The sequence below is a fragment of the Anabrus simplex genome, chromosome 5, assembly GCF_040414725.1.
Source record: "Anabrus simplex isolate iqAnaSimp1 chromosome 5, ASM4041472v1, whole genome shotgun sequence".
Taxonomy (NCBI): domain Eukaryota; kingdom Metazoa; phylum Arthropoda; class Insecta; order Orthoptera; family Tettigoniidae; genus Anabrus; species Anabrus simplex.
The window spans coordinates 258,292,566-258,318,792 of record NC_090269.1 but is presented as its reverse complement, the minus strand read 5'-3'; the positions used below and the strand labels follow the sequence as shown (position 1 = coordinate 258,318,792).

The window sequence follows — 26,227 nt, the reverse complement described above, 5'->3', positions numbered from 1 at the left end:
TGAGCCAGAAAATGCTATTGTAGAACGACTGACTCTATAAGTAGCACCTTTCGTTACATCTAGACACATTAGATCTGAATTTCGTTATTCTGCACCACTCACACCACATTTACTTCCATACTGTCACAGCCGTAAATGGGACTGAGACTTGGGCGGAAGCTGGGTTTTCTCTGGCTTGTAGCCTACCAAGAGACAAATGAAAATACATCGCATCTGTCAAAAACTAACCACAGGGAGTAAAGTTAAATATAAACATGAAATAAATAGGCCTTGTTTTGATCAATGCACTTCATTTTAATGACATATTTGAGTCCAGTTTCTGCTTGCCGGACCCTTCTCTTGTTGTGGTATCGTAGCCGTAATTGAGAAAACTTAATTCTGTTCACAAACCAATACACCGCTGATTTTCGCATCCCAAAACCACTAAGACTTTCACCCGAACAACTAGAAACAATAGTCAACGACGAACAGAACAATCACAGAATATGACAATAACTTCCCTGTGTGTAAGCAGTCACGTAACGTGTATGGAAGCAACCGATTGTAAGCATTGGAGATTGTTCAATTTGATTTCGTGCTTTACGTCGCACCGAAGTAGATAGATCTTATGGCGACGATGGGATAGGAAAGTGCTAGGAGTGGGAAGGAAGCGGCCGAGGCGTTAATTAAGGTACATCCGCAGCACTTGCCACGGAATCTTCAGGCCTGCTAACAGTGGGGTTCGAACTCACTATCTCCCGAATGCAAACTCACAGCTGCGTGTCCCTTACCACACGGCTAACTCGATCTGTGTTGACACAAATGTCAGAACTAATGTGTCATAATAATAATAATAATAATAATAATAATAATACCTCAGGGCTCATTTTTGAGCTTCCTAACGTCTATAAGAATGTAAAGCAAATTGAAGCCTAAAATTCTATCTAGCTTTCTTCATCATTCTTCTTATATCTTGATAATCAGCACAACATGAAATAATTGCTAAGCTAATAAAGAGCCCTTCAGAATATTGTTTTGTAGGAATTACTTTATTGTTATTGACCATACAAAGGAAAGATCAAAATCTTGGGAACATATTCTGAAATATTCTGAAATTTAACATCAATCCTTTGGTATTGCATGTCGAATCCACTTCGCAAACTTGGATATATCCACATAAACACCGGGAAGATCTTCTCTTCCACAACCAGCTCCCCAGGAAACAAGACCAAATTGGTGGTAAAATCCATTTACTTCACAGACTAGAGGTCCACCACCGTCTCCCTGAAACAAAATAATGCCACCTTTAATTGGTGTTTAGTTTGAGAGAAAACAGTAGTGTAGGGATTAATCTAAATGGTATTCAAAGTTATGGCAGTTGACGTTGTAACTAACTACTCCTACCACTACTATTACACTTAATTTCCTTCACACAATATACTTTAAATTGGTTGAGCGCCAGTTGCTGCAATAAGTAACAAAATTCGGAGAGCATGCCTCTTATCTCAATTATTCTCAAGGCGTGAGGTGATAAACTCACACATCTGGCAATATACAGGATTATGGAACAGGATAATTGTAGATTACGGTTGCATTTCCACAATTGAGGATTGTACCTGGAAATAGAATCGCTTATTATTATTATTAAAAGAAAACTGAATTTATAACTATACTTTACGTCACAATGAACTAGCATTGTCGTACTTTAATTTAATAGTAAAAATACTCTGTGAGATTTGTTGTTACATAAAAACTTATCTAAATTTAAAAAATGTCGACATTCAGTATGAATTAATTGTGAGATCGCCGCTGATTAAATTCTTCTTCGTGTTATTTATGCATAACATGTCTGATGCTGTTATTACCTGATGTCCGCACACACCACCGTTGAACTTAAAATTCCTAGAAAATTCGTCGAGTAGAAGTCGGAAGCTGTTGGCTGTTATCTTCTTACGGAACCTGGAGTTGACCTACATTCCCTGTCCGAGTGTAGTAAGCTCCAATGAGGTTACGTTCACTCAATATTTATTATTAGAAATTGCAGAATTTTTACTGAAAGAACCTGTAATATCCAAGCATACTATCTAGTTTCACACGTCCTGTAGATAATATAGGGACTGTTGAAATATATACAATAGTTCTATGCGATGTTAGATGTATCTACGTTAAATTCAATTCTCGAACAAAGTTCGCGAATTGCATAAAATAATTCAATAAAGAATTTCAAGTACCATGGTGACTGTTAACTGCATATATCGGTTAAATTGGATATGTATATATATATTTCTTATACCTCAGCAGACCACGTCACTAAATCTCTGGTGAATATACTGAAATAAGCTTACATTATGAAGTTCTACCTCGCAATTTGATGCTGCTGCTTCACTATCGACCCAGTACAAGTCTCTACTCATATCAGACCACCACTCTTAGATCCCTTCGACGATTCTTAGACCTCTTCGAAAACCTCTTATACGATTCTTAGATCACCTCTTAGCTCACACAACTATCCTTACATCGACTTATATCAACTCAGGATGACCACGCAGATCCCTTCCACTCCGTCATCCCTTCCACACCGACACATGGTCGCTAGCGAATACAGACACTCCATCGAAACCACGTGGCTACGCAGTATACAAAAGTAGTCTTATGTCTTAATAGCTTCCACACGCGTACAAACGATGACTACTTGCATGTGTCAGCGAAAAATGTACTTGCCTAATACAGCCTCGGTTAAACATAGCCTCGGTTGCAAAATATCATGCAAGCTCACCTACCCACAGTTACCAGTTAAAGTATGCCTATTTCAAAAGCAACAATTCCCACTTATTAATATACAGAATAATTACAAAATAATTCCCTTATCCAATGATTAAATGACATAATATGCGAGATAACTAATTATATTACAGTCCAAATAATGAAAATCAGAATATAAAATCGAATGAATCGGGCCAATTAATGATAATAACAAGAAGAAGAGCTGAATTAAATCTGTAACCTTGTTGTACGGTTACAACGTTACGCAGCCTAATAACCCAAAATCTTGGTTCTATTGCTCTTTTTTTACCTAGGACAGTGAAAGACTTAACTGGCACACTGAAACTAACTGAGTCTCTAAACTTTCATTATGGACAGTTTAATGCCAGGTGCAGAAAACAGTACCATTCCATTAAAGGGACAAAATTAATACCGTTATTTCATCACTTATTGGCAGCTTGGAAAATTACTACATTTTATTTTATGAGCCTTCTTTTATCGTTAAAGGAAGTGGAAGCTGTTTTTGCGATAATTTAAGAAAACTAAATCAGCAATGTACAGTGTTTCAAGCAGTGTACAGGTATTTCGGAGCCTGTAAGCTGAATAATGCACAACCTATAAACGAACGTACGATCAACGCAGATCCACAAGCAGCGATAAAATCTATATTATCCAATGAACCCATCAACCCTGCAATTATTAAGATTAGAAATAATCTGAAAGCTATACTTCATATCAATGACACACACGATTCTAGGATTCACCAGACATTATGGTAATAAACAAGCCGATTTTCAAGCAAAAGTCGATTCCACAAGTCAGAAAATAAATTAGTGCCCTCGTCCCCAGGTGGCGCAGCTCCATTGAGGCACACAATCAGCTGCATGTACTTTTTAACCTCATACCAGATTAAATTTCTGACAGTACCGGGAATCGAACCCGGGTCTCTGAGTACGGTAGTTAATAGCGCTAACCGTTATACCACATAGCTGGACACAACAAAGAAAATAACAATATATGACAAGCTACCAACATGCACACTTCGTTGAACATCACACGGATCGTTTGAACGTCTTACTACGAAACGCCAGTGTCAGAGCTTCACTGTATTATGACGCAAGTTGACTTGTACGTTCCGATGTTGAGACAGAGTGTGCTGTTGATATTAGAACACACAACGAAATACAGACAGATACTCCCGCACCCTACGTGACGGTCGCTTCACTTCATTCTTTCAAGGTCGTGAAAATAACCAGGTTATCTAGATGTATGGACAATTGTTATAAAACCTTCGTTGCGATTCATCCGTATTTACATGCGATATTATTATTATTGTACCGAAGGTACACCCGTTCCGCGGATTTAAATTAAGCGCCTTTTTAGAAGGCCATCTGTAACAGAAACTCTGAAACTAATTTCGGAAATAGTTTGAATATTTATCGACAGATGTCGCTACTATCAACTCACGTGCACCCTCTGGGATGAGGAAGAACAATTAATTTTCAAAGTAATTTTGTGTGTTAAGATTTCCTAAACTGGAATGTTTATAGTTTGTATTTGGTGTTCTAAAGTTATCAACACTTCTTATCTCTTCCCAACAACTCAATACTTCAGCCAATAAGAAATTTCGTACATTGATGTAAGTAACCATTCAAAGTTTTTGATATGTATTTGATTGTCCAGTGAAAATTGGGGGGTGTCAGGGTATCGGCCCAGAGAAATCTGGAACCTTCCTCTCCGCTATAATAGTTGGGACCGTTCGGGCCATATTGTCCTTGCGATCGCTCCAGTCAAGAGGTTTAGAGTGTGCTCGTAGCGGAGGCAGGGGAAAGGGCTGCCTCGTCCATCGCCGGCAGGTCCACCAGCTCAAGGTAATGGCAGACTCCGTTTAACCATGTAATAGTCTTTGAAAGCTAGTTCTAGGGGAAGATTTCAAATTTCTTCGTAATGTAAGTTATTTTTCTCAATGTAAATTCTCATACTAGTCTAAAGAACTTAATCGAAGTTACGTAATAAGGAGTGGCACCCTCTTGTATTCTCTTTCAACTTGATGTTGAGGTGACTATGATTTTGTAAGCTTTGAAATCTACCTTTTAATTTTGTAAATTAAAACTTTCTTCCCATCTAGTCATCTCCATAGTATAGGCTTATCCTCTGTAACTTCGGGCCATAAGCCACATAGGGTTTTAATGATGTTCTGGTGAATTCCAAAGGAGTGCAAGAGTTCGTCTCCTAACATTTTGAATTTCGGCCAGAAACTTTTACCTTTTGTTTTTAAACAAAGCCACGTAGATTGGGTACTGTACCATTTCTCTTTCTTTCTTTCTTTCTTTCTTTCTTTCTTAATCTGCTTACCCTCCAGGGTTGGCTTTTCCCTCGGATTCAGCGAGGGATCCCACCTCTACCGCCTCTAGAATAGTATCGTGGAGCGTGAGACTTTGGGCCGGGAGATACAACTGGGGAGGAAGGCCAGTAACATTCCCTTGCGGTCTCACCTGTTATGCTGAGCAGGGGCCTTGTGGGGGATGGGAAGGTTAGAAGTGAGAGACGAAGAAGAGAAAAGGAAGCGGCATAGCCTTAAGTTAGGTACCATCCCGCCATTTGCCTGAAGGAGAAGTGGGAAATCACGGACAGCAACTTCGAGGATGGCTGAGGTTGAAATCAACCCCCACCCCACCCCTTGTACTTAGATGACCTCGCTCGCACCATTTTTCAAATTTCGTGGCAGAGCCGGCAATCGAACCCGGACCTCCCGGGGTGCCAGGTAACCACACTAACCACTACACCACAGAGGCGGACTTGTATTCTTACACACCGGTGATTATTTGATAGTCTATTAGAATACAAGAAGGGCATTATTTAAATTATTTAGAACAAGAATAGAGCCCCGCATTTATAACATTAATGTTGCAGTAACGACTTACGAATGGCAAATTGCTATGGACTCAACCTATGTCGTGGCTTAAGACATAGTACCATGTGAGGACAATATTTTAACATATAAGAATATATTGTAAAAATGGTACATAGTCCTCCTCGGTGGTGTAGTGGTTAGTGTGATTAGCTGCCACCCCCGGAGGCCCGGGTTCGATTCCCGGCTCTGCTACGAAATTTGAAAAGTGATACAAGGGCTGGAACGGGGTCCACTCAGCCTCGGGAGGTCAACTGAGTAGAGGTGGGTTCGATTCCCACCTCAACCATCCTAGAAGTAGTTTTCCATGGTTTCCCACTTCTCCTCCAGGAAAATGCCGGGATGGTACCTAACTTAAGGCCACGGCCGCTTCCCTCTTCCTTGTTTATCCCTTCCAATCCTCCCATCCCCCACCAAGGCCCCTGTTCAGCATAGCAGGTGAGACTGCATGGGCAAGGTACTGGCCTTCCTCCCCAGTTGTATCCCCGGCCCAAAGTCTCACGCTCCACGACACTGTTCTAGAGGCGGTAGAGGTGGGATCTCTCGCTGAATCCGAGGGAAAAGCCAACCCTGGAGGGTAAGCATATTAAGAAAGAAAGAAAGAAAAATGGTACATAAACCTGAGGAATTGGTTTCTTATAACGAAAAAATAAGTTGATTTAATACTAAGAGAAAAACATTCTTTCTGTATGTTTTTGTCCCTGTTAGCTACGTAGGTTTCAGTCGCTGCATTTAGTTGTGTTCTGTCAGCTGCGTGGTGTTTCTTAAGCGATGGTACACTTCGGGATGAGGCTGCAATGTTTGACCGAGTAGGCCTACAATCACCTTATATTCGATTCAGTGAGTTTTCCGTGTGGTTTTGGTCGCGCAGTTGTGAGTTTCATTCGGGAGATAGTGGGTTCGAATCCCACCGTCGGCAGCCCTGAAAATGGTTTTTCGCGGTTCCCCATTTTCATACTGTGAAAATGCTGGGGCTTTACCTTAATTAAGGCCACGGCTGCTACTTTCAAAATAATAGCCTTTTTCTAATCTCTCCGTTGCCGAAAACCTAAACAAGTAGCAAAAAGAGAAAAACAAAGCATTATCTTCATTGACCGGTTGATTTCGAACCTAGTCTAAACCAGCTTATGCAGGAATCTGCCACACATGTCCGCTATAATAACCGCTCAGTGCTACGGGCACTGTACTACAGTGGCCCCCTAATCCTCAGCCAACCAGATTTGTCGATTAGGCAACACCGCAGCATGCTCCGAGCCTTAACTGTGGCTCACAGCGTACTGTGATAACTAGTTTTGTTTGCGTCCTGATCAACAGTACCGTAAACTGGTATGAACTAATGGTTATTTTATACAAATTAAACGACTCCAACAAAGATTATAAAGTCCCACATAGTAATAATATATCATTATAGAAACAATTATTATATATATTGCGCATTAAATACCGCTTACTTCAGTTTTCAATCACATGCATCTACAAACAGAGTTGTTAACGAACACATTACTACTACTACTGTTACGACCGCTCTACTACATCTTACCTTCTGCCTTCTGTCGCATTCATCTGCTTGCTCGCCCAGCTGTTCATTAACTGGCCTGTTCTCCGGCACTGTTGCTGCTTCCTCGTTGTGACGTCACACCTACGTATTTTTCATCGAGTAACTTCTCGAATCTGTTCACCACCTATATAAGCAAGCTATTCCTTAGTTTCCGCGGTCAGACATTGAGTTGGAAAACAACACGAGTGGCGAGAGCGGAACTGTTCGCTAGCGGCTGGCCCGTTGCGACGTTTTACCTACTTTTATTTGTGAATAGCTGCATTGTTTACCAACAGACTGGGTGAGCAAAATGTTACAACCTTTTATATCTTTCGTGGTCTATAACAAGATTTGAACTTTGAATGTTAAATTATTTAGTGGCTTCATGGTCTCCATTCTAACTAAGTCCTTCAGACTGATACCTTTATCTATCTCATACGCCAAAATAAACTGTGCTTGGACAAGTGATAGAAGTGTTGCCACATCCTGAACTTTTTTACAGAACCGAGTGGTCGCTTACATTGCCAACGTGATAGCGTTTAAGCAGCCTGGAAGGATCCCCCCCCCCCCGTTTTTTTTCCTCTCTTCTTCCCTTCTCACTCTGCTTCCTTTTCCTTTCCCTTTCTTCTTTTCCGGTATTGAGTTGTAAAAATTTTTGTCTCCCGACGTGCTATAACTCTCTTGCCCTCCTTTGGGTTTTAAATGAAGATTGTAAGGGTGGCCTTAAATCATTATTTTTTCAAATATTTAGTGGCTTTATTTCTTAACCAAAGTGTTTTAAAAAAAGGTTGTGAACTTATATAGGTGCTGATTCTGGTTTTTTCTGTCGAACTCTGGTCTTGGGCTTTTCTTGAAAATCATAATCGTTATTCCCAAGAATTCTTAATTATTATTATTCTTGATTGTGTTTTGGTTGTCAAACGGGCTGAGCCCTTGTTAAATGTTTGTAATTCCCCTTCTTTGCTTGTTATACACTGCCTATTCTAGTCATTTGAAGTTTAAATACAACTTATTTTAAATCCATTCTCCTTTCTTACATTTGGTTTGTTGTACGCTCTCTCTCACTCTTTACCTTTTCCTTCTCCCTTTTTTTTTTTTTTTTTGAAACATTGTACCTACCACGGACACCCCTCTCGGTTAGCCCGCCGTGGCGTCCACTGGCTCTGCTGATTGATGAATAATAAGTCTGATATACTAGGTTTGACCCAACGAGGCATTAAGCGCATGCCTTTCCGTGGTCCGACAAGTCACCACCAGTGAAATAACATTTGTTTGCCTTTAGCGTTATGGTGTCCTAATGATTACCTTTTGACGATCTTTGATGTTGTGGGTCGACCATCGTATTATTATCTATGCTAAGGTTTTCGTCCTTTTTGCCATTGGTATGAACATAATATTTATTAGCACCCCACATTGACAAAATACACCACACTACTTAGCGTGATTAGCTGCCTACCTCGGAGGCCCGGGTTCGATTCCCGGCTCTGGCACGAAATTTGAAAAGTGATACGAGGGCTGGAAAGGGGTCCACTCAGCCTCGGGAGGTCAACTAAGTAGAAGTGGGTTCGATTCCCACCTCAGCAATCCTGGAAGTGGTTTTACGTGGTTTGCCACTTCTCCTCCAGGCAAATGCCGGAATAGTACCTAACGTAAGATCACGGCCGCATTCTTCCCTCTTCCTTGTCTGTCCGTTTCAATCTTTCCATCCCCCACGAAGGCCCCTGTTCAGCATAGCAGGGAGGCCGCCTGGGCGAGGTACTGTTCATTCTCCCCAGTTGTATTCCCTGACCCAAAGTCTGAAGCTCCAGAACACTGACCTTGAGGCGTTAGAGGTGGTATTCCTCGCTGAGTCCGATGGAAAAACCGACCCTGAATGGTAAACAGATTAATAATAATAATAATAAGAAGAAGAAGAGTGTAATCTGACCAAAGGCAGGTCCAAATCTCCGTAGAGGCGTGCCTGAGCCGGAGTTTACGTACGGTAGGGTGACCAGTTCCTTTCCGCTCCTCCATTACCCTACTCCCAACCAACAGCACATAACAACCCATCCAAATATTGACCACGCCAAATGTTGCTTAACTTCGGAGATCTCACAGGATCCGGTGTTTCAATGAAGCTACGGCCGTTGGAATAATAATAATAATAATAATAATAATAATAATAATAATAATAATTGTTACGGGGATACCGTGGTGGACAGAGATGAAAGAAGGTGCGGGCATGAGTGGCTCGATATACAAAAGTCAAAAGATAAATTTAAAACTTAAAATTTGAACTATATTTATTTTTCCTTTTTTTCTTTTCTTTTCACACTTCACTCTTCGCTAAACAAATAACAACATTCAGGTACAAGATCTAGCTGGTGAGCTTGAGTGATAATGTTAGAAAATCAGATAACAACAAATTAACAATCTGAGCTTGAACCAACCTAGTCACAAATTTAACAAGAGCGTCATTGCTCCCTTCACCTCATACACGACGAGAGGGAGCTCCCAATGTTCCACCAGTATGGCGAACGTCTTGCATTACACTATTACTTCCAAATTTATTCCCCAAAATTTTTATATTCCTGGCCTATGAAAGGCACAACTTCCATTTAACAAAACAAACAGTAGACTAAAATTTTGAGACCTTCCCCTTGACCTATCTTTCTGAGACTATTACATGTTTAGAAACGGCCTGCCATTACCTTGAGCTGATGGGCCTCCTGTAGATGGACGAGGCAGCCCCCGCCGCCTATATGAGCACACTCTGAACCTCTAGACTGGAGCGACCACTAAGACAACATGGCCCACAATGTCCCAGCTTTTATAGCTGAGAGAAAGGTTCCAGATTTATCTGGGCTAGGCCGTGACACACCCGCAATTCCTATTGGTTAATTTAATAAATCTCAAAATTTTCTGATTGGTTGCTTAAATAAATGTACAAATATTCTTATTGGGTAACATATTAAGTTGGCGGGAAGTAATAGAAGTGTTCATAACTTTAGAACACCAAAACCCAACTATAAATAATTCATTTTGGGAAACCTTGACACACAAAATTACTTTGAAAATTGATAGTTCATCTTCACCCCAGAGGGTGCACATAAGTTGATCGTAGCGACATCTCTCTAGGAATGTTCAAACTATTTTCGAAATGAGTTTCCGATTTCCTGTTATAGGTAGCCTTCCACAAGGCGCTAGTTTTAAATGCACCGGGGCGGGTGTACCTCCGGTACAATATTATTATTATTATTATTATTATTATTATTATTATTATTATTATTATTATTATTATTATATATATATTAAACCCATTATGCTTAATAGCCAAAGATAGCGCATTATAATTATATCATTTGCGTGCGTCGCAGACTCTTGACGTCTTGTTCTCACCAGAGCGGGCAGCCTATCGATAATTTTCACTTCGCCTACGTTTAATTTCTTCGCCGCGAATCACGTGCTTTTTCTGACCTCCTTGGACGGCTGAATTACTCCAGGTTGCCATTCTCTAAGTCTGAGAGCTGGTTAGGTGTTCGTAAAAGTTCGTGTGTCGGCATGGGTCGAGAACTTTATTATGAAAATCATGATATTTCGGCATGCAGTTAAACTACCAGTAGCACAGCAGCACTAACTTCATTCCCCTCGTTTCCTCTCCAAGCTTCTGACCTCGCGCAGGTTTGTACCATCAGATAGTAATCGCAGTCCACGAGGCTTAACGCCATCGTAGTCACGTTCCACGCAGTACTATTCCATTCACCGGGATGACTACAGCATCTTTTCTCCAAAACTGCAGCTATCCTTAATTTAATTCTTCTATAGTGTAATTGCAAGACTGTAGGAAGTAAGTCTTGTCGCATAAGCCATGGTACGTTGGTTAACATCAGAGCCGCGGGAGTAGGTTCTTATAGAAAATTTACTAATAAACAATATTCTGTATTTCACTTTTGGAATTCAATGTATAAGGTATCTTACCGTGCAGGTGTCCATCTTAGTCCCACCTCCCGCACACATAAAACTGTCATGCAGGTGGAATGTCTTATTCATCGCTGTCTTCCGTAGTTTGGATTGGCATGTATCTCTAGGAACTACAGACACTTCAATTTTCTTCAGCTGCGGCCCAAATCCAAGTATCGATCCTGAAAATACAAATTCAAATTAGTTTTATGTCACGTTTAAGGGATGGGAACAATGGCAAGAAGGAATTAATAATGAAGAGTATAGGCTAAGTCAGGAATGAGAATGATGTCTTTGTAGTGGAACCACATGAATTGGATCAACGAAATTACTTGACATAGGAGACATAGCCTCCACAGTTCTTAATAATTGTAAGAGAAAGCTGCGCGAAATAAACATAATAATAAAACAAACAAATCAGGTATTAAGAGTCCAACAAATGCCTTGGCCTCTCAATCGACTGCTGCCCAGACAGTTGGCCTGCTGATATACTAGAGTGGAATGTGGTCAGCTTACCGACATCCCCAGCTGTATTATTTTGCTTTTGAGACCGGCTCCACAGCTCCTCGTAACAAGAACTCTTCAGTAAAACCAACGAGGCTGAGTGAACCCTGTTCCAACCCACGGTCCTTGAACTGGCCAGGAATTGAACCCGATGTCACCGGGTAAGAAACAGGCACACTATTCCTACACAACATGGCAGGTTAATAATAATAATAATTGTACCGGGCGGTACACCTCCACGCCGCTAATTTAAAATTTGCGCCAGTTGAAACTCCTCTGCTGGAGGAAGTCTGAACTTTATCTACGCTATTAATTCGTTACTTTCTCAGAAGATGTCACCACGTGGAAAATTTTGAGTTTTTGAACTGTGTCATTTTTGATGTGTTTTGTTTCGTTTGAAGTAAGAAGTGTGAACTTTCTCTTCTAGAGGACACTACTGAAGATCAACAATAGTGCACCCTAGTGCGAAGTCAAAGAACTATTTTGTTGGAGAAATTTTTATTTCAAATATTTGTTCTTTGCTAAATTTCTTTCAGTCTTTAGTTAAGTTGGCAATATTTACCCCTTCTTTCCCCTTGTTTTAAATCTAGCCTATCCCGAATTTCTTTAATTAATTTTCCACCAATTATGTGTTTCTTCTTAGTATTGTGTAGGGGGTTTATTGATGAACCAATAAAATCCTCGCGGGAGGGTGTTTTCATTCCCCTAACGCCTAGAAACTTCCGCGAGAGTATATAAACTGCTGATTTTAGGGTCTCCGGGCCACTTCTGATCCATCTTTCAGTGTATAAAGTACATAGCAGGAGGCGGGAAGCGCCTCTTTCCTCGGCAGCGGTCAACAACAAGGTAATGGCCGATTAATAACTTCTTTCCTTGCTAGCTCAGCAGTTTAACTCTCGGGGCGGGTTCTAAGCGTTCCACCATGTAACCTTTTCCTAAATGTAACTACTCTTTCATATATTCTCTTTTAAAGCTACATACTGGGATAGAGAGTGCTAACCTCTCGAGCTCCCACTCATATTGTTTTGAGGTGAACTCATTTTTCTCAACCTATTCTCGTTAACGTTAAACAATTGTTCTTTTCTTAAGTCACCTCTTTAGTATGGGATTAGCCCTGGTATTATCGGCCTAGTGCCAAGTAGGTCTTAATCAAAGTGTATTAGGAGTGCAAGTTCGCCTCCTCTCAAATTGTTCCCTTAGAGGTCATTTAATTAACCTTCTTTTCATTTTATAGACCTCAGTAGATTGAGTATTTTACCCCTGTGTTTATGTCCGTTGAGGACAACTTGAAGGTGGAGTTTGGTGTGGCCTGGGAGAGGCTTAAATTTGAGAGCGAGTGGCTCTTTTGAAAATTGAGTGTTGTATGCCTCGTGGAGGCTTTTCAGTGTAATTTGGAGCTAGGGCTCCTAGGCATGAATGGGGCTTTCTGCCCCTCTGTTGAAACTTGTGTTTGGAGGTAAAACTGAGCTGATTGCCCAGGCATTGTGTTTTCAGGGCTCGAAGCCCAAATCCTGTAAATATTGTAACTACCCTTTGACTTGCTACTTTGTACCTGCCATGCTTGTTATTTCTTTGTTTTTGAAAAGAAAATATAACCTGGTTAAATTTTAAATTAATTTTACTTTAGTAGCTTGAGACCCGTTCACCACCCCGCACCTTCTTTCACGCATAACTACCACAAAAACACGGTAACAATAATAATAATAATAATAATAATAATGATAATAATAATAATAATTGTACCGGGAGGTACACCTCTATGCCGCACATTTAAATCTTGCGCCCAAAAGAACTCCACTTTTGGAGGAACAGTGAACTTGGAACTACATCTACTTAAACCATTACTCAGAAGATGTCACTACAGAAATCGAATGAAATTTTGTTATTTTGAAGTTTCATGTACTGTATGAAATTCTACGTGTTTTTTTACCATTTATCAAGAAGTTTGGACCTTCTGCAGCAGATGTCACTACAAAAACTATGATCATGCACCCTGGTGCGAAGTGGATGAACTTTGATTTAAAGAAGTTTTGTATTCTTAAGATTTTTCTAACTAAATTATGTTCATTCAGTTTTGGGTTGGCAATATTGATCTTTTCCTTCCGCCAGTTTTGAATTTAGCCAATCCCTAATTTTTGTAATTAATTTTCGGCCTATCACAGGCTTCTTCTTCGATTTTGTGTGTAACTTTAAGGTGACCAATAAAGTGAGAGGGTGTGGCTTGATTATTCATGAAAGGTCTCGAACTTTCCCCAAGGGTTTATAAACTGCGGATTTTCACGTCTCTTGGCCATTTGATCGCCATCTAACTTAGTGTGTGCGTCAAGCAGGAGGCGGGAGGCGCCTCTTTCATCAGCCAGCAGTTCTTCAGCAAGGTAATGGCCGTTTAACATCTTTATTTCTTGCTAGCTCCGCAGTTTAACCCGAGGGATAGGTCCGAATCTTTAACGATGTAACCTACTTTTCTGTAAATGTAACTTCTGCCGCCTTTTGTAATAACTTCATAAATCTCTAACTGTGAATCGGGGATAGAGAGTGATATACCCTCCCGAGCTCCCCTTCATTTTGGTTTGAGGTGACTACGTTTTGTAAATGGTTTTCTTCCTTTTCGAAATGTCTTTAATTTCTTTTTATACGAGTCATCTCCATAGTTTGGGAATAGCCCCTGTTTCATCGGCCTACTGCCCATTAGGTTTTAAGTGTTCATATCTAGGAGCGCAAGCATTCGCCTCCTTTTATTTGTGTTTCGGACCATTTACTTAACCTGTTCTTTTACGCTACGGCCCAATAGGTTGGGTACTACATACCTCTGTTTCAAATTGTAAAGTTGTGCCTTTACGGGAAATGATTGTATTTTCTGATATCGCCTTGGAGAGGCTTGGAAAACGGAGAGCACGTTAGCTCTTTTTCAAGTGTTGTAAAAGTCCCTCTAGGAGGCTTGATTTTGTAAATTATGGAGCTAGTGCTCCATTGTATTGAGGGATTTCTGCCCTTGTATAATTTTGTGTCTTTGTAAATCTTGAGCTGAGTGCTCAATAATTGAGAAGCGAGGGGCTGGAAGCCCTTATTACTAAACAGTCACTAAATTTTGGATTTTCTTGCTTTGTCTAAACTTTATCATGGTATCTGATATGTCATTGTTATCTCACTAAGTGAAAAGTTGTTAAAGTTCTGTTGTTGATTCCTGATATCCTAAAGAAATATAACCTTTGTTAAAGTTTTAATCAATTCATGAATTTGTAGTTAGACCCATTCACCCCGGCACCTTCTTTTACCTCTGCTGGTCCACGGGTAACCCCATAATAATAATAATAATAATAATAATAATAATAATAATAATAATAATAATAATAATAATAATAACCCAACTGAAATGAGTAAATAAAAAATGGGCCCAACATTTCTGTGCTGTTATTGCGAAAGTCCACGATGAATTTCTGACAATAGACAATGCGAGTTGTCGATGCATTTTCATAAAATGTTCAGGTCAATGAAAGGACGGTGGACACTGAAAGAAAAGGCTATAAGTATTCAGTGAAATTGTTATTAATGAGACAAATTTCAAAAACCGTAGTTGCATCCATGCGTGAAATTTGCTCGAAGGAAAAAAAGCTACTGTGGAATTGCCGCCGGGTTTTTGTAATAGAAGGCTTATTACTGGACATTAAGTGCCGATAGGTAAAATGATGACAGTGATTGACATGTTTAATTAGAACTTCTGTAATAATAATGTAACTACTACTACCTCAACTACTACTACTACTACTACTAATAATAATAATAATAATAATAATGTCTTTACGTTCCACTAACTAATTTTCACGGTTTTCGGAGACGCTGAGGTGCCAGAATTTTATACCCCAGTATTTTTTTAAATGCAAGTATATCTACAGACACAAGACTAGCGTATTTGAGCACCTTCAAATACAACCGAACTGAGCCGCCATCGAACCTGCCAAGGTGGGAGCAGAAGACCACAGCTCTATCATCCGAGCTACTCAGCCCGGCATTAGAGCTTAGAGTAAGTTGGTCGTGCGGTTAGGGGCGCGCAGCTGTAAGCTTATGTTGTGGAGATAGTGGGTTCGAACTCTACTGTCGGCGGCCGGGAAGATGGTTTTCCGTGGTTTCCCATTTTCGTACCAGGGAAATGCTGGGAATGTACCTTTATTAAGGCCTCGAACGCTTCCTTCACACTTATATCCCTTTTCTCTCCCATCGTCGCCGTAAGACCTATTTGTGTCGGTGAGACGTAAAACAATTTGTAACTACATGTTTCAGTAATTTCGGAGACATGTCCGGAATTATAAAATTAATAATAATTCGGACTTGTTGACAGTTCACTATTTTCTTTAGTGTTTTCTGACAGATTACGAGCTACGAACTTTGAGTGAGCCGATTAATTTTTATTTTCACAATAGTTAGTAATAATAGACTAACACAGGAAGGTACGTTTAATTAATTTATTTTTATAACATGTCCCTTATTGGTATGAAGCAAAACGTTCGATGTGCCTTGACAATTCCGATACTACTCATTTGGACATCCTATACCATGCATTCTTTCGTTGACGTAAGAAAATGTATTTACAAACACGTATACACGCTTTTGCCTTGGAGACTAACCGGGCTTCCTCTAGGTTTTCTGTTTGAACTATATTGTGCATTATAAAAAAATGAAGAAATGAAGTCCTGGATGTTTCTGCGTACGGCGAATTGGTCTCCCAAAAATCCATGATAATGAAATCACACTGTGGGAGAATATTCAACGTAGGCAGTTCGACAAAAACACTAGACGTGTCGTGCGGCTCCATGGCTAAATGGTTAGCGTGCTAGCTTTTGGTTACAGGGATCCCGGGTTCGATTCCAGGCAGGGTCGGAAATTTTAACCAGCATTAGTTAATTTCCCTGGCACGGGGCTGGGTGTATGTGTTGTCTTCATCATCATTTCATCCTAATCACAACGTGCGGGTTGCCTACGGGAGTCAAATCGAAAGACCTGCACCTGGCGAGCCGAATCCGTCCTGGGATCTCCCGGCACTAAAAACCATACGCCATTTCATTTTACTAGGCATGTCACGGGCCGGTTCGGTTTTCTGCTGTTCCTAGCGACGGGTATGTGGTTAGATGGGTTCCCGCCCCCCTACATGAAACCGGACTAGAGGCATGAGCTGCCTGCCTGACCGTCACCTGAATAACAGCTGTCTGAGAGGCGAATTATCATCCGTACTAGTACGCGAGTTACTTCGTAGTATCAGTAGTAGTAGTATTTGAATAATGCCAGTGTATGAAAACCACGAAAACCATGATATGCTGCTAATGTATCGTGAGGCAGAACAGAATACGGGTCGCACCCCATGAATCTATAGGAAAAGGCTTCCCAACAGACGGGTGCCGAATCCAGCAACGATACTTGCTGTACTGTAGCGTATTCGCGATTCAGGTTGCGTTACATCACGCTATGAAAAGCGAGGGTCTGAACAGCCACGTGTAATCCTAGACGCGGAAGAAGACATCCTGACAATAGTAAACGATGGTGTACCAACTTGGACCCTAAGTAGGACACTGCACGAAGAGCGAATGCATCCTGACCACATTCAACGGGTGCAGTGTCTTTCACCAGCTGATTGCCACCTTTTTTACAAGTTGATGTACGTCGCCACGACACAGATATGTCTCACGGCGACGACGAGACAGGAAAGGGCTAGGATCGGGAAGAAACAACCGTGGCCTTAATTAAGGTACAGCCCCAGCATTTGCCTGGTGTGAATATGGCAAACCACGGAAAACCGTCCTTAGGTCTGCCGACAGAGGGGTTCGACCGTACTATATCCCACTCATGGGTTGTGGAACATCCCCATTCAGTCGGACAAGGCAATTTCCAACACCAGTTCTGAATTAATACCCGGATAGGTGTAGTAAGAGGTCAGTTACGTAGACTAATCATCTTTTTATTAATGTTACCTTGCTCCTGTAGATACAGTACGTTACCGGAGCTTTCAGAGCATGTGTCGCTTCGACTACGCAGAACCACATGGATTTTACATGATGTGCAGACATTTCCTCAACGGTGGACAGGACGATGTTGAACTATCAATTGGCCAACCAGATCTCCAGACCATATTCCAGTGGATTTTTATGTCTGGGGGGTCATGAAAAACAAAGTATATCGAACTGAAGTAACCAATTCGGATGACCTCCGTGAACGTATTTTTAAGCAGCAGAGGATATTCTGAACAACTCTGGTGTCTTGGCTCGAATGCGTCGCAACTGGATTCGGAGAAGTGAAGCCTGCAGACAAGCCCAGGGTGATCACGTTGAACAATTGCTACGAATTTTAATTTGGCATGTCAGATGTTACTCAATTTCCGCAGCGTAATGACTTGGGAGTACAGTACAGAATCGATATAGTATTTTGAGTCTCGGCAGTTCGATATTCTCATAAATCTGAGCAGAGAAATTGATGAACCGGTAACAAAAATTGTAAATCGATAATTTCAGTGCGCGAGTGCCTTGTATGTGACGAAAGCTGAACACAACACACGGAAGACGTGTTTGTCAAAACGCTAGTCATTCACCAACAACGCAGTTCGGCAGTTGCTCAATCCTACCATGCACGTGATTTGGATTCATTACGTGTGCTCGAGCAGTTTATATTTTGTTTTATTATTTACTACGAGTTAAAACAGTAAGATACTTTGCGTTTTTAAGGGCCGATGACGTTAAAACAGTAATCATCATCATCATTATCACATTTAGAAAATTCAATAAAATGCTTGTTTTATATTCATCACCACTGAAATAGGAACTATAAGTTAACATTTAACTTTAGAAGGTTGCCTAGAGTGTTTTCTTAATTTACAAAAGATAGTTTAAGGCAATCTGTACGGTTTTGTTTTCTAAACTGTTGTACTGTAATGTTTAACATACGTAAATTTTTCTTGTACACAGGCGTTTTTGTGTAAGTTCGTAAATCCGTACTTTTCTATTCGAGATAGACTTGTTACCATCCACCTGGAATTACAGAGTTCTAACTGTATGTTAGTTCATTGTTTTCTACAACAGAATATTACTATTACAACTGTAGTTCCCACGACCACGCCACTCTTACGTCTGTGTCACAAATGTGAACCTTGTTCGACTCTGTCCTGCTTGACTATGTGGCTCTCTTTATGTTCTTCTTCATCTTCTTCTTCTTCTACTGTAGCCTCATGTCTTAACAGGTATATTCTACTGACATCATCTTAACACGCAGTAGCGTAATCTTTTGCGATTTGTTATTAGAACCATCATAGTAAAGTGTAGGATATAGTTGTGGCGGATCTTCTTAGATACGTTCGACATCTGTGAATTGTGTATAATTTGATAACTCATCTTGTACTCATGAAAGCGACCGTCGGCCTGGCGTTCAGGTTGATAGCTACATGTCTCTAACGTGTAACCTTGATTATCTTTCTCAGATTTGTTGATGTGTATGTTTGATGTTTATACACAACACGATGTTACCGCTGACTCATCTCTGCGAGATTTACCTGGTTCTCGTCTTAGGCATAGTAATTTGTGGTTAACTACTGCGACCGATGTTGCCTCACGTGACGTACAGTAATTTTGTTTCCTGCTAAACCACGCATATTTTACTATTTTCTTCCACGTACTTCAGCTCTTCATGACCTGATAATAATAATAATAATAATAATAATAATAATAATAATAATTGTACCTGGAGATACACCTCAAGGCCGCGCATTTAAAACTAGCGCCTAAATGAACTCCTCTATTGGTGAAATTGTGAAACTGTAACTACACCAACTTGGATCTTTAATCAGAAAATGTCACCACCTAATATTGAGCAATTTTGTCATTGTGAAGTTTCCTGAACTGACTGAATTTCTACTAGTTTTGTTTGTTATCCATCAAGAAGTACCTGAGGTTTCATTTTTTATGATGAAAAGTTAAGTTTGAAATCCTGAAAATATAACCTTCAGTTTCAGTTTTAACTTAATTTTGATATTGTAGTTAGACCCATTCACACCGGCACCTTCTTTAAACTCTTTCTGCTCCACGGGTACCCTCGTAATAATAATAATAAGAATAATAATAATAATAATAATAATAATAATAATAATAATAATAATAATAATAATTGCTTTACGTCCCACTAACTACTTTTACTGTTTTCTGAGACGCTAAGGCGCCCGAATTTAGTCCCGCAGGAGTTCTTTTTATGTACCAGTAAATCTACCGACACGAGGCTGGCATACAGTATTTGAACACCTTCAAATACCACCGGACTGGGCCAGGTTCGAACCTGCGAAGGTGGGGTCAAAAATCCGGCCCCTCAACCGTCTGAGCCACTGAGCCCAGTAGGAAGCATGAGATGTAGGTACGTTTAGTTTTAGTTGTATAACATGTCCATTATTCCTTTGAAACAAAACGTTCAATGTGCTTCGATAATTCAATTCCGATGCTACTCATTTGGACATCCTACCCCATGCATGCTTTCGATTACGTAAGAAACTGCTTTCGTTCTTCTACCTTTACGCAATGCACAACGGGGATCGTACCGTATTTCACGTTCCGGCGCGCCTATCCCAACCAATAATTATATCACACGCACGTACAGGTCCCGCACCGACACAGGTTTTCAGGTCATTTCCATACTCAGTAGACCACGGAGCTGATGACCACAGATATCCCAGTTCCCTATAGGACGTAACAGCAAATGAACCAGTATTAACGCTGACAATTCGATAAATCTCCAGGGTCCGAATCCGATGACCAGGGTTTTCTGAAGCCCCTAAGACGGAAACTAAGTACTAACAACAACAACAAAACCAGTCTGGCGATAATGTAACGTAACAAGGCATACATTAGTAGCAGCCTTCATCTGTTACAGTAGTTCAGTTGCTCTTAAACATAAAACCAGTTTGGTAAGTATATTACGTAACATCTCGTGGCATTGCATAGGTAGTGTTCAGCTGTTACAGTGGTACATTTGCTCTTAAACAGAAACAGAAACCAGTTTGGCACGGATGGCGTGTAACTTGCCAGTTATTCATTCACAAGAACAAAGCATACTACCTATTCTAAGAACATCGTATCTCTTTGCTCTCGAAGATAACTTCCGAGGATTATTAAAAGTTTGATATATAGTGGTTCGTCGCATCGTTCTCTATTGCTACAAGAAATATCTGCACGTATACCCCTAACATTCTGTATATCGCATACCTTGTATATTTCGAAGGAACGCTTCTCATTGGATTAAAAAACACGCTTGTTGTACTTATGTTAATTGGTCATTGAGCCCCAATTTCGAAACTCCAAGTCAGTACCCTGGGGAAGTTTAGGGAATTTTCTATTTTTCTAACGATTTTGCAGGTATCAGATTCTCTGGTGTTAAGTTTCCAGGTGCCTAGTGTGCCTCATTACACTTCAACTTCCAATTATTTCAATATGTCCACTCCAACACTTCCTACGGGTTTAATGTTAAAACCCATTTTGACACTATGAAAAGATTTCTAAGGCTATGAAAACTACAGACCATTGCTTTGAAAAATAGTTTCTCATTGGGGGATATTTTCTTACGCTTGTGTACTTATACTCGTTTGCTCCCGAGCTCCGATTTGGAGCCTCCCGCTTGACCTTCACGGGTAGTTTTAAAAATGTTCGTTCTTTCTTGTGCTGTTTTCGGGTTCTCTGGAACCAAGTAGTAAGTTTCTATAAAAGAAACATGACACTACACGCCTAACATGCGCTGTTGTCCAGTTCAAAGGCCTGCAGGTCCTGGTCAGTAATCGAAGCCGAGGTCTCGGGGTAAGAGGCAGGCTCGTTTCCTTTAAACCGCGGGGCTAGCTCTAAATTTCTATAGTGCCCGCAATTATCTCATTAAGTCATGTCTATTTGTTAACCTAATTTTATAATTATATGGCCATACCCCCTCCTCTGCGAACCATGTGACCTTGCCGCGGTGGGGAGGCTTGCGTGTCCCAATGATGCAGATAGCCGAGCCGCAGGTGCAACCATATCGGATGGGTATCTGTTGAGAGACCAGACTAACGAATGGTTCATCGAAAGGGCGGTAGCAGCCTTTCGGTAGTTGCATGGGCGGCAGCCTAGATGATTGACTGATACGGCCTTGTAATAATACTCAACATGACTTAGCTGTGTTGATACTGCTACACGGCTGAAAGCAACGGAAAACTACAGCTGTAACTAATTCCCGAGGACATGTAGCTCTCTCTGTATGAATGATGTACTGATGATGGCTTCCTCCCGGGTAAAATATTCCGGAGGTAAACTAGTCCCCCATTCGGATCTCCGGGTGGGGACTACACGAGAGGGGGCGATCATCAGGAAGATGGATACTGACATTCTACGAGTCGAAGCGTGGAATGTTAGAAGTTTGAATCGTTGTGGTAGGTTAGAGAATCTGAAAAGGGAGATGGATAGGCTAAAGTTAGATGTAGTTGGCATAAGTGAAGTGCGTTGGCCGGAAGAACAAGATTTTTGGTCAGGCGACTACCGAATCATCAACACAAAATCAAACAGAGGAAATGCAGGAGTTGGTTTAATAATGAATAAGAAAATAGGGCAGCGGGTAAGCTACTACGACCAGCATAGTGAAAGGATTATTGTCGTCAAGATAGACACCAAACCAATGCCCACCACAATAGTGCAGGTCTATATGCCTACTAGTTCAGCGGATGATGAAGAAATCGAAAGAATATATGAGGAGATAGAAGATTTAATACAATATGTAAAAGGTGACGAGAATCTAATTATGATGGGAGACTGGAATGCAGTGGTAGGCCAAGGAGGAGAAGGTAGTACAGTAGGAGAATTTGGATTGGGACAAAGGAACGAAAGAGGAAGTCGTCTGGTTGAATTCTGCACTGATCATAATTTAGTCCTTGCCAATACTTGGTTCAAACACCACAAACGACGGCTGTATACGTGGACGAGACCTGGAGACACTGGAAGGTATCAAATAGACTTCATTATGATTAGGCAGAGATTCAGAAACCAGGTGTTGGATTGCAAAACTTTCCCAGGAGCAGACGTGGACTCTGACCACAACTTGTTGGTCATGAAATGCCATCTGAAGTTGAAGAAATTGAAGAAAGGAAAGAATGCAAAAAGATGGGATCTAGACAAGTTGAAAGAAAAGAATGTGAGGGATTGTTTCAAGGAACATGTTGCATAAGGACTAAATGAAAAGGCTGAAGGAAACACTATAGAGGAAGAGTGGGGAGTCATGAAAAATGAAGTCAGTAGGGCTGCTGAAGAAATGTTAGGAAGGAAGAAAAGATCAACTAAGAATCAGTGGATAACTCAGGAGATACTAGACCTGATTGATGAACGACGAAAATACAAGAATGCTAGAAATGAAGAGGGCAGAAAAGAATACAGGCGATTAAAGAATGAAGTGGATAGAAAGTGCAAGGTAGCTAAGGAGGAATGGCTGAAGGAGAAATGCAAGGATGTCGAAGGCTGTATGGTCCTGGGAAAGGTAGATGCTGCATACAGGAAAATCAAGGAAACCTTTGGAGAAAGGAAATCTAGGTGTATGAATATTAAGAGCTCAGATGGAAAACCACTTCTAGGGAAAGAAGACAAGGCAGAAAGATGGCAGGAGCATATCCAACAGTTGTATCAAGGTAAAGATGTAGATAATTTGGTTCTGGAACATGAAGAGGCTTTTGATGCTGATGAAATTGGAGACCCAATTTTGAGGTCAGAGTTTGACAGAGCTGTGAGTGACCTCAATAGGAACAAGGCACCTGGAATTGATGACATTCCTTCTGAATTACTGACTGCCTTAGGAGAAACCAGCATGGCAAGGTTATTTCATTTAGTGTGCAAGATGTATGAGACAGGAGAAGTCCCATCCGATTTTCGGAAGAATGTTGTTATACCTATTCCCAAGAAAGCCGGTGCTGACAGGTGTGAAAACTACCGCACCATTAGTTTAGTATCTCATGCCTGCAAAATTTTAACACGTATTATTTACAGAAGAATGGAAAAACAAGTTGAAGCTGAGTTGGGAGAAGATCAATTTGGTTTCAGAAGAAATGTAGGAACACGTGAAGCTATCCTGACTTTACGTCTGATCTTAGAGGATCGAATCAAGAAGGACAAGCCCACGTACATGGCATTCGTAGATCTAGAAAAGGCATTCGATAATGTTGATTGGACCAAGCTATTTATGATTCTGAAGATGATAGGGATCAGATACCGAGAACGAAGAATTATCTACAATCTGTATAAAAATCAGTCTGCAGTGATAAGAATCGAGGGCTTTGAAAAAGAAGCAGCAATGCAGAAAGGAGTGAGACAAGGCTGCAGTTTGTCCCCTCTCCTTTTCAATGTTTACATAGAACAGGCAGTAAAGGAAATCAAAGAGAAATTTGGAAAGGGAATCACAGTCCAAGGAGAAGAAATCAAAACCTTGCGATTTGCCGATGATATTGTTATTTTATCTGAGACTGCAGAAGATCTTGAGAAGTTGCTGAATGGTATGGATGAAGTCTTGGGTAAGGAGTACCAGATGAAAATAAATAAGTCCAAAACAAAAGTAATGGAGTGCAGTCGAACGAAGGCAGGTGATTCCGGAAATATTAGATTAGGAAATGAAGTGTTAAAGGAAGTAGATAAATATTGTTACCTGGGTAGTAAAATAACTAACGATGGCAGAAGTAAGGAGGACATAAAATGCAGACTAGCGCAAGCAAGGAAGTGCTTTCTTAAGAAAAGAAATTTGCTCACTTCAAACATTGATATCGGAATTAGAAAGATGTTTTTGAAGACTTTTGTGTGGAGCGTGACATTATATGGAAGTGAAACATGGACGATAACTGGCTCAGAAAGAAAGAGAATAGAAGCTTTTGAATTGTGGTGTTACAGAAGAATGCTGAAGGTGAGATGGATAGATCGAATCACGAATGAAGAGATACTGAATCGAATTGGTGAGAGGAGATCAATTTGGCTAAATTTGACGAGAAGAAGAGATAGAATGATAGGACACATCTTAAGACACCCAGGACTTGTTCAGTTGGTTTTTGAAGGAAGTGTAGGGGGTAAGAACGGTAGGGGTAGACCAAGGTATGAATATGACAAGCAGATTAGAGCAGATGTAGGATGCAATAGTTACGTAGAAATGAAAAGGTTAGCACAGGATAGGGTGGCATGGAGAGCTGCATCAAACCAGTCTATGGACTGATGACTCAAACAACAACAATGGCCATACCTCAAATTCCATTTTTAATGTACATTTCGTTTTCTTACCTCTGTAACACTTGGGCTGTTCATCGTGACCTTAAATATATTCAAGAACTCTTCCTATCGGTGGACGCGTAAACTTTTGCCCAGGGGGTGTGTGTTTGCAATTTGACGGTTTGCATTTTGTTACTTTTTAAAATCTACTTTCATCTCGCTCACCTTTTCAAATTGGTATTACCGGGCGAGTTGGGCGGGCGGTTAGGGGCGCGTGGCTGTGAGCTTGCATCCGGAAGATAGTGGGTTCGAATCCCACTGTCGGCAGCCCTGAAGATAGTTTTCCGTGGTTTCCCATTTTCACACCAGGCGAATGCTGGGGCTGTGCCTTAATTAAGGCCACGGCCGCTTCCTTTAAACTTCTAGGCCTTTTGTATCCCATCGTCGCCATAAGACCTATCTGTGTCGGTGCGACATAAAGCCACTAGCCACTAGACATATTCACATCAAAATGTATAAATGTTTCTATTTCACCGGCAAATGTTCAACTGCGTTTATGTTTGCATTCAACGGATAAACAACATTCCCTTATGTTGCAAAATCCAGAAATGTTATATAATTTAGTCGCTTTTTACGACTGATAGGAAATTCTATGCTATCTCGTAACCATAGAGGGCAGCATGGCGTGTTTGCCATGCAGATACTTTTGACTCTAGCAGCTCTTCCTACTTCTGTTAGTCTCTTTGTTATCATTTTCATATCAGAACTTACTTGATGAAGTGCTGTTTTCTTCCTACCCTGAACTATTATACTTGGGTCCATGGGAGTTGAAGTCTGACATATGAACGGTGAAAGTAATAACTACGTTGTGCGCTGCGTTGCCGTAGTTACCTCCGCCTGCGCCATGTCATCCTTTAATATAGACTGAGTGCTTAATCTATTATGTACGTTCAATGGAATGCAATAAATGTCAACCCTTTCCCTAATTTGTGCTAATAATGTCAGCATTTAATCGGGAAGACGTCATTTCCAATCAATATTAGATCTTAATAATCAACAACAAAATCGCAAACTGCTTATAACAACATCCAAACAGGCACAGCATGTAAAATGTGACATCGCTGGAATCGCTATCAGGGTAACATACCATTTTCGAGCTAGTCAACTTTTTCTCGATGGTAGCGCTAAACGTCAGACTTCAGATCCCGTGCGCTCTTGTATAATAGTTGGATTCAAGCTCTGTTGTACATTATATTAAAAATTAAATATGAATATAATAAATAAATAAATAAATAAATAAATAAATAAATAAATAAATAAATAAATAAATAAATAAATAAATAAATAAAACTAGATAAACGTTATCAGTGTAAATATAAACAGGAT

At 40.5% G+C, this 26,227-nt stretch overlaps 1 protein-coding gene across 1 annotated transcript in view; it reads right to left on the bottom strand.

Annotated features, from left to right (window-relative positions):
- Positions 1 to 1,032: 1,032 nt before the first annotated feature.
- Positions 1,033 to 26,227, bottom strand: part of LOC136874816 (phenoloxidase-activating factor 2) — a 44,348-nt gene continuing 19,153 nt past the window's right edge. The window contains exons 4-5 of the mRNA XM_067148494.2: positions 11,148 to 11,311; positions 1,033 to 1,263 (exon numbers count right to left, since the gene is read on the bottom strand). Of these exons, the coding sequence (XP_067004595.2) occupies positions 1,102 to 1,263; positions 11,148 to 11,311 (326 nt within the window). The 3' untranslated portion in view covers positions 1,033 to 1,101. The remainder of the gene's footprint in view (positions 1,264 to 11,147; positions 11,312 to 26,227) is intronic.